General features: G+C 42.7%; 1 protein-coding gene across 2 annotated transcripts in view; it reads left to right on the forward strand.

The window, feature by feature from the left end:
* The window catches only part of ABCG2 (ATP binding cassette subfamily G member 2 (JR blood group)), a 111,646-nt gene extending 106,587 nt beyond the window's left edge, over positions 1-5,059 (forward strand). For both annotated transcript variants that reach the window (XM_075285181.1, XM_075285189.1), the window contains 2 exons: positions 2,387-2,472; positions 4,143-5,059. In XM_075285181.1, coding sequence (XP_075141282.1) covers positions 2,387-2,472; positions 4,143-4,290 — 234 coding nt within the window. In that variant the 3' untranslated portion in view covers positions 4,291-5,059. The remainder of the gene's footprint in view (positions 1-2,386; positions 2,473-4,142) is intronic.
* Positions 5,060-9,753: the final 4,694 nt, after the last annotated feature.

Raw genomic sequence — 9,753 nt, forward strand, 5'->3', positions numbered from 1 at the left:
TACCAATTTGACACAAATTTTTAAATGCCGGAAAACCTCTTGAAATCATAAGCTGTGAGGACTGTCTGCAGAAACCGGTGTTGTAATCGCTATAAAGTCCTGAGCATAGTTAAGGGTTATTGGTATAATATTGCCAGTGTTCGCCCCTATCTTTAGGAAATGTTTGCTGAGGAAGGGAATGGGTTTTAGACAAACGTCTTGCAGTGGGACTCTCTGTTCTGTATATGCCTCTAGCTCCAAAGCTATATATATATATATATATATATATATATACCGTATTTTTCGGACTATAAGACGCACTTTTTTCCCCCCATATTTGGGGGGAAAAGAAGGGTGCGTCTTATAGTCCGAATGTGGCGCCTGGCATCTGCTCTAATAGAGAGGCGGGTGCCGGCAAGGGATAGACGCCGGGGCCTGAGACATCGCTGCGCTCCTCTGCCCTGCATGAAGCCAGCAGGGGCGATGCTATTCCGCTCCTCCGTCCCCCCGCCGCTGGCTTCATGCAGGGCAGAGGAGCATAGCGATGTCTCAGGCCCCGGCACCTGTGATGGAGTCTACCCCTCGCCAGCATCCACCTCTCTATTACAGCGGATGCCGGGTCAGTATCAGCGGCCTCTTCTCCCCCGGGGCCGGTCCCCACCGGCCCCGTACCTGTGAAGTTGCAGGCCGGCTCCTGCGCGGCGATAACGCAGGAGCCGACCTGTTCGGGTGACAGCCGGGAGCCTAATGAGGCTCCCAGGCCTGTCACTGCTATATATTAGTATTTCGGCTGGGTCTATGACCAGCCGTAATACTAATAGACAGAATGTCCCATAGACGGCAATACAGTTGTATTGCCGTCTATGGGACTTGCAATCAAGCGACCGCAGGCTCAAGCCCCTGGGGGGGAATAAAATAGTAAAAAAAAAAAGCTTTAAAAATATATAATAAAAATATGAAATAAATAAAAGTTCTAAATCACCTCCTGTCCCTAGAATATATATATAAAAGTAGAAAATCATATATCATAAACCACCGGGTTTTTTTTCAATACAAGGTGATCTAAGCAATAGATATTCCCCAAAATGGTATAACTAAAAAGTACTTCTGGCCCCGCAAAAAAACCCACTCTCTGCATCCCCGTACAGCTGCAGGGTCACCTGTCAATGTGGCCTTGCAGCTGTTGCAAAACTACAACTCCCATATATTAAATATTTTACCATTTTTTGCTTCCAAACTTTTTTCCCCTATTTTCCTCCTCTAAAACCTAGGTGTGTCTTATACTCCAGTGCGTCTTATAGTCCGAAAAATACGGTATATATATATATATATATATATATATATATATATATATATTTGGGCTTCATATTCAATATCACAGTCTAGCTCCGTATTTTAAGAATTATCTTCCCCATATCCCCATGCACCTGATCATTAAATAAAACAAAAATTCTACATAAAAGATGCAGAACAGATAAATGGTGTTATAAAGGCAAACTATAACTTTAAAACCCTTTTGGATGTTCACGGATTTTGGGCTGGTTGCATCCTATGCTCAGTGCAGCTTCACGTTGATCTGATTTTGTTTTCGGATTTAGAGATTATCATATCCATGCGGTTGGATTTGGATTTTAATCATATACTAATAAAATATGATACATAACCCTACACAGAACTCGTCTACAAGTAGCCTTGTTCCATACGATTAACAGGAAAAAGCTCAATGTCGCTAAGGAGGCAAAGAGCATACCTCGGACAGTAAGGGACCAACTATTATCTGTTGTACTTTATTATTGCACACTCTAATAATGTCCCAGTAGTAGGTATGCTACTGTTTTATTAATGCCCTTCCCTCCGTGTCATTCAGCTGTTACCTGTTTATGGTGTGGAACAAGGCTCATTGTGGTCTATTTTTGTGCTGGGTTATGTATAATGATAACTTTTATTTATATATTCATAAAAATATGTTTTCGTATACTTAACTGTGATATGGTTGATTTGAAGGCACCAAAATTGTCTTCTTAAGCGGCGTTCACACTGCCGCTGCTGTCCGCCCCGGGGTGTCTGTGGTAAACCCCGGGCAAACCAGACAGCAGACGGTTTTAAAACCCATTCATTTGAATGGGTTTTCAAAGGTGACTGCCCATGAGTGTTTTCAGCCTCTCCGCCTGGTGTCCGTTTTTTTTTTCCGCGGACACAAAATCCTACATGGAGTAGGATTATAGGCAAAGATTCATAATATGTAAGGAAGAAATCACACTTTTGTAGCGCAGTAATAGTGCAACTACGTATTACTGATATATACACTTAACACTACCATTCACAAAAAAAAAAAAAAAAGGCTTGTTTTATGTATTGGAGAGCTTTTTAATTTTTACTTTGTTTTCTTTTCTGCCTCTTTCTCCAGGCTTTGCAAGCAAATGAATTTCCAGGACTCTATTTCTGCAGAAATACTACACTGAATGAGTGCAATGCAAGCAGCCCCAATCTCTTGTAAGTGTCCCAGTTTCTATATAAAAGTTAAAAAATAAAATAAAAAAATCTTCGTTATAAAACAAAACTTATGTATTTTTCAGACAAAAAGATGCATCTCGCTTATAAGACGCACCCCAGATTTAGACAAGTAAAATTAGGTTTAGGCCAGGGGCAAATAACGTGGCATTACACTGTGAGGGTGGTGACTAACATGGCATTATAAATATAATTTATATTAATAAGGAGCATTATAGTGTGGGGGACACTAACGGGACTTTACTGCCCCTACACAGTATAATGCCCAATTATTGTGCCTCATCAGTGTGCTACTTAGTATCCCCCCCACTGCGAGTAGAATTCCTCATTAGTGCCCCCATACATAATTTATATTAACAGCGTCCAGGTGGAACACCCATCTCTTGCCCGCTGTCCCAAAGTCCTCATCCCTTATGGCAGCAGGGATCGGGGCTCACGTGTGAAAGCGGCATGATTCATTATCAATCACTGCTGGCGTTAGTGCAAGGGATCGGAGCTTGAAGAGGGACAGCAGACGTGAGGTTTCTCCTGTACAGGCAATTGCCGGCTTCACTACTAGATCAGTGGGGGTTCTGGCCGCAGCACCTACACGAGGAGCTGCTGTGCCCAGGAGAGCAACCTCTGCTCAGTTACAGTAGTAAATCCGGCTTCACTACTGTACATAGACTGCGCAGATCGCATCATCAAGCAGCACCAGGCGGGCATCTGGCAGAAATTTGAAGGGAGCCGAATAGAAAAACACTGCAGGTAGCATTTTTCCATTCGGCTGAGGCACAGATCCGGTGCCAGGACTGATGTTTCTAGTGGCTTGTGCCAGTACCGATCCCATAATAAACTATGGGAACAGTTCTGGCATGTTTCCTTCCAGCTTGTGTGTTCCACACTGGAGGGAAACTGATAGCTTTGCGGGACATAAGTGAATTCATCACAAGATAAGTAAGGGGGCGTTCACACTACCGTCGGTGTCCGACAGGTAGTGTCCGCTCAAAATCTGGCACGGACATTAGGAGCGGACACTAGCTGTGTCCGTGACACCTGTCATTTATTTAAAAGGACATCGGGTGCGTTCTTTTGCACTCCGTGCCCGTCCTTCCCTGTCCGCATGTAAAGATGTCCGACTTCTCAAGCGGACAGAAGAACCCTGCATGTCGGGTTTTTCTGTCCGCTTGAGAAGTCGGACATCTTTACATGCGGACAGGGAAGGAAGGGCACGGAGTGCAAAAGAACGCACCCGATGTCCTTTTAAATAAATGACAGGTGTCACGGACACAGCTAGTGTCCGCTCCTAATGTCCGTGCAAGATTTGGAGCGGACACTACTTGTCGGACACAGACTGTAGTGTGAACGCTCCCTAAGTCAGTGCAGTACTCAGGCAGGCTCCTGGACTGTAAATAGAGCATATGTGGATACAGTAGTGGTCCCAGTACTACATGTTTGATCTATGCTGAACCCATCACCTGCCAACTTGAATAGGTGATAAGGGCTGAGCTTGGCCATTTAGCACTTGCTCGCAGAATGTAGGACTCTCCATTAAAAGTTTGTCTTCCATATTTGGAGTGGAGTTCTTTAAAGTTGTCAGTTGTCTCATACTAAACTCTACAGACTAGACCATATAGGATGTGTTATTCTGTTTTTTACATTCTCTTTTTAAGGACCAGCGGGGAAGATTATCTTACTAACCAAGGAATTGACTACAGCGCCTGGGGCTTGTGGCAGAACCACTTGGCATTGGCTATAATGACGCTGATATTCCTCACGATCGCCTACTTGAAGTTGAATTTCATGAAGAAGCTCACATAAATTGAAAAGACGGCACTTCAACTTGCCCACTAGTCTTTATGTAAATATGTTTTATAAGCCAAATCACTAAGTGACCTCTTTCATTCTCATGTAATATGCACAGTTAAAGGGGTTATCCAGTTCCTAAGACTGATGGCTTATCACCTACCATTAATATTAGATCTGCAGAGGTCTGACACCCGGGACCCAAGCAGATCAGCAGTACCGAGGCAGCGCTGGAGAGCCTCACAATGGCAAGCTGTAGCAGTGAGTGTAGGTGCTACAGCACTGCCCCATAGACTCCCCATTATAGTTTGTATGGCTCTCCCACACTGCTTCAGTAGTATTGTCTGCCCCGTCTTATAGGAGGCGTTTATCAAACTAAAATAAGCTTAACCAATGTGCCAAGATCTGTGAATGTATTGGAATGGCACACTTGTGGGAATATGGAAGCCACAAATTCCATACAAATATTGAACGTTGAGCCTTGCCATAAAATGGTTTACATTTCCAGCAGGAGGCATGATAATCTTGCCTATGTTCTAGGTTAAGAAGTATTCTCTTTCATAGTTATGTAAATTAAAGCTGAGAAATTATTTATGACTAATGTTTGTAATATGCTTTATTAATGTTCTAATTTTCAGAACTTTGTTTCTGTTTTTCTGTTTGTGTAGAGACAAAATTGTCATGTAAAAGCTGTAAGTTAAATCTGAATGTTAGACTTCCATTGAAATACTATGCAGTGTTTGCACAGAAGCAGATGGGATTCAAGTTTTGTTTTTTTTTTATTTGGGGCAAGGTTACAGAAAAACTGCCTTGTGGATTTAAAAAATAAAATGTTTTCCCCCCATATGCCAATTTTGTATCTTCTGTCTTCTCAGCTTGGTTAGAGAAATGAAATCTTATGAAAAGATCTTTTATTTCTCCAGTGTTAGACTCACTGGACTTTATTCTACTTGAAAGCACCAAGGCAAAAACACACAAAACATCATAATTTCCAAAAAGAGAGTTTTATTATTGTAAAGTGCATGTGGTATAACATACTGTATGCAGGTTGTACAGCATAGAAAGTGTGTACAAGCTCACACTACATAACCTTTTGTTCATGGCACAGTCATATCATGATTTTTTTGCTGCACTTTATACTGAAGCCATTGCCAATAGTTCAATTGGTTTACAACATAAGCAGGGACAGACATACAGACCATACAAGCAGCTGCTATAGGCATAATGAAAGTAGAGGCCCCACAACAAGCAAGATTTAAACCCTTAACTCCAAAGACACAGGGAACATCCACACGGTTAATGAAGTCAGAAATGACCTCATGGTTCTTCTCTCCTTTAGGCCAGGGCTCCACGGGACGTAAATGCCGCAATTTTCCTGCAGCAGAGACACTACGGGAAAAATTGTGGCGTTTTACAGTGCAAGCAAAGGGGATGGGATTCATGCAAATCCCATGCCCACTTTGTGGAAGAAATCGCAGCACAGACATGCTTCGATTTGCAAAGCCGTTGCGGCTTTGCAAATCGCAGCATGTCAATTATATCTATGGAAACACCGGCGGCTTTCCTGTAGATATAATGGGAAGAGAAAGTCTGCAGAGGAAAACTCCATGAACTTTCTCTTCAAAGCGCTGCGGAAAGAACCGCAATGCAATCACGCAGCGGTTCTTTCTGCAGCGCTTTAGCGCTGCGATTACGGCCGTGGGGCCTTAGCCATAAAGGGGTTTTCCAGTCCAAATCGAATTTTCATACTGATGACCTATCCACAGGATCACATCAGTATGTGATCTGCCAGAGTCCAACACCCAGACCCTACCAGATCAGCTGTTCTAGCAGGCTTCAGGTGCCAGAGGATGGGCAGTGTTTGCAGCACTGCTCCAATTCAACTAATACGAGAGGTACTGCAACTTCCACCACTCGAAGACTACCAGAACAGATGAGCTGTGCGGAATCCTTTCATTAAATGAATAGGAGCCACGGAAGCAACGGGCCGCAAAATAGGACAAGAAGAAAACCTGTTCTATATTTTGTGGCCCGGAGTATCGGCCTGCACACTGGACTGTCACATTCACGGTCAATGTGTAAGGGGCCATAGAAAAGAATGAAATACATGGATAGCACACTGACCCAAAACACGGTCATCTGCCTGGGACCTTAAAGAGAAGATAGAGAAATGTGTGGATATTCTCAACTTGTACTATAAGGTGCCTCAATTTCCACGCAAAATACACACTTCGTTAATAGCTGTCCAACACAATGCATTTTAGCAAGTATTATAAGAAAAACTCTATACACTCTAGTTATGTGATTTGGAAGGGTCTAGAGTAAAATATATCGCTACTGCTCACACTTGAGTAGAATTGTAAAACTTACACGGATATCCATGAAACTTTAAGCACTTCAAGATGAAGTTTGTTTATAAAAGTAAAACAGTAACAACGTGTTACAGAAATATTTACAAGGTCTTTAGATCTGTGACTCCTGGGCAATAATACAATACTTTGTTTCTGTAGTCTTCATCCTGAATGATGTCTTATCCATATGGTTTATGTTTACACTTGGTACCTTTGCTCCATATGCCTGAATGGAGTGCATAAATTCATAGTAATGAAGACACTTTCAGTCACAGAGATCGCAGCAACAAGTCTGCTATGTGTGATCGTACCCTAAAGTATCCACCTCAAGAAAGCTCTACTGTGTAACTTTCATTTAGGGGGGATTCGGTAAACATTTTTGTAATATACTTTATTAACATATCTTACTTCCTTTTGGCAGAAAACATGCTCTAAAGTTCTCCCTAGCAACCCTAAGCATTGCCAGGGAGAATTCTTAAAGAGGACCTTTCATGGTTTGGGCACAGGCAGTTCTATATACTGCTGGAAAGCCGACAGTGCGCTGAATTCAGCTAGCAGTGCTGATACCGTAGCTCTTCACAGTCAGAAGGGCGTTCCTAACAGTCAGTCAGGTACGTCCTTCTTCACAGCAGCGTCTATATCGCTGTGCTGTGTGAGCGGGGAGGAACGCCCCCTCCCCTCCTGATAATACTTGTCTATGGACGAGCACTGTGAGAAGAGAGAGGGGGCGGTCCTCCCCGCTCCACAGTACAGCACTATAGGTGCTGCTGTGAAGAAGGACATACCTGACAGACTGTCAGGAACGCCCTTCTGACTGTGAAGAGCTACGGTACCGGGACAGATAGCTCTTCATCCGGGGCACAGATCGGGAAAGCCGACAGTGTGCTGAATTCAGTGCGCTGTCTGCTTTCCAGCAGTGTATAGAACTGCCTGTGCCCCAAACCACGAAAGGCCCTCTTTAAACTGTGTGCCAGTATATACAGTTGTTGACAAGGTGGGGGTCACAAAAAGTCTCCCATTGAAGTCAATGGGAGGCTTTTTTTCCCACATGGATTCTGACGCAGATTCAGCACCAAAAAACTCCATGTGAATAGACCCTAAGAGAGTTGCGATGGAGAAATGTAGAGTCTGCTTTCTACTAAAGGGAAGCAAAATAGATTAATAAAGTATATTACAAAAATGTTCACCATATGCAGAAAAGGAGTGGGGAAATCGGCGCCTATACTTTTAATAAGTTAAGGCAACATCTATTGCCCCTGAGCCAGATAGGGTGTGATTCATACATGACTAGACGCGCCCTCCATAGCTGGCATACATTTCCACTTGGTTTAATCCAAATTTTAAGCAAAATGACAATTAATCTGGCGGGGCCAGCAGTCCTGCATGACTCCTTTTTGTGAAACTGCAGCGCAGAAATGAAAGTCACTATTTTTGTTAAAATCTTATTTAGCAAAAAAATTTGTTACCAGTTTTGTAGCGTACAAGGCATAAAGTATACCAGGCATAATAAATCTGGGTCATTAAGCTTCTCTCACTTGTCACTCTATACCAGTTTTCTTGTTATATGCCATTTGTGACAAATTGTGCCCAAACCACTTTCCCAAAAAGGGGGTCTGGCCAGAGTTATCATCATTTGTGCCCGAAAAATGGCATAAATGATACTGGAAACCTATCCCTTATAGCTGGCGTAGATTTCACTCCAGACACAATCTGTGAATCGCACCCTCTGCTGGTGTTTAAAATCCTTCTCTTCAAACACACACAATCCAAAAACGTAAGATATAGTATCTCCAGCTTACCAAAAATAATACCAGTAATATCAGGATTGGTTGTGCCGAATGCCAGATTCAGCTCTGCTACATCTGGGACACATTTAGCTGGTTGGGGCTAAAAGCTAATGGATTGTGGCCATGAAAATTAGGTTATAGCTATATTCACACGACTGCGGAGAGAAACTAACAAAACGGTCCACTTTTTGACGGCCATTCTGCATCTGGCTGGGAACCTTCATACCTCAGTGTGAAAATGGACAGAAATAGCACATGTTGTATTTTGGGCTGTCCTATAAAACGCACAGTAAAAATTACATTTTGTAGTCAGTGGGTCCGATTTATAAAACCAGTCTTAAAAGAAGGACTTTTACACATTTATGAAAACTGACTTAAAGAAAACGTTGCCCATAGCAACCAATCACAACACAGCTTTCATGTTTCAACAGCGCTAAGAGAAATAAAAGCTGAGCTGTGATTGGTTGCTATGGGCAACTTTTTCATTAAGTCAGTTTTCATAAATGTGGCCCAATGTGTTTTTAGCCTTCTCTCAAAAACCCTTCCCCCGAGAGAAAGGCCTCGCCAATGAAAGTCTCCTCAAAGCAGCACAATTCAGTTGGGAGATTTACTTTACATAGGAAGTAGAGCCCAGCGGCCACAATGCTGTCCTCTCCAGTCACACTGTGGATTGTGGAATTGTGAATATTGTATCCACAAATCTCCAACCAACAATAGGCTGCCGGAATTTGCTCTTCATTTATAAATTCACTGACTTCTCAATATCAAGTACTTTTCTTTATACAAAATTCACTGAAGGGAGAGTAATCCCAAAAACAAGTACCAAAAATAAATATAAAACTTCACCTTTATTTTCTGCAGATAAAAAACAACAAAAAAGGTAAAAACAAATCTCCGGCAAACCCGGCAGTGGAAACGCCAGATACTTAATGGGTGTGCACTAGCCTTTGTGCCACATTCCCTAGGGGGGTAGGACCAATATGGGCGAGTAAATGTAGTTTTAATTCACCTATTCAGCCCTTATACTAAGAAATCCTACCTCCCTATAATATGCAAAGTATGTCCGGAGTATATTGGAACTGAATTCAAAATAATGTCAGCCTCCAAAACCCAATTTTATAATGCAAAGAGTGGGAGTATCCACTTCCTCCCTGAGGATACTGGCCTAACGCCACACCAACAGGGAGGGATAGCGGAAAAACTACACCACTGGGTATGGAGGATTCAGTCCATAGCTCCCAGACATACATATATATAACTACTGCAACTACACCCTACAGCTGTCTGTGGAGCGGTCCTGCCGGCGGTCAGTGCATCGTACCGCCAGACACTTGCACTAT

The sequence above is a fragment of the Leptodactylus fuscus genome, chromosome 1 (genome assembly GCF_031893055.1).
Source record: "Leptodactylus fuscus isolate aLepFus1 chromosome 1, aLepFus1.hap2, whole genome shotgun sequence".
Classification (NCBI taxonomy): Eukaryota; Metazoa; Chordata; class Amphibia; order Anura; family Leptodactylidae; genus Leptodactylus; species Leptodactylus fuscus.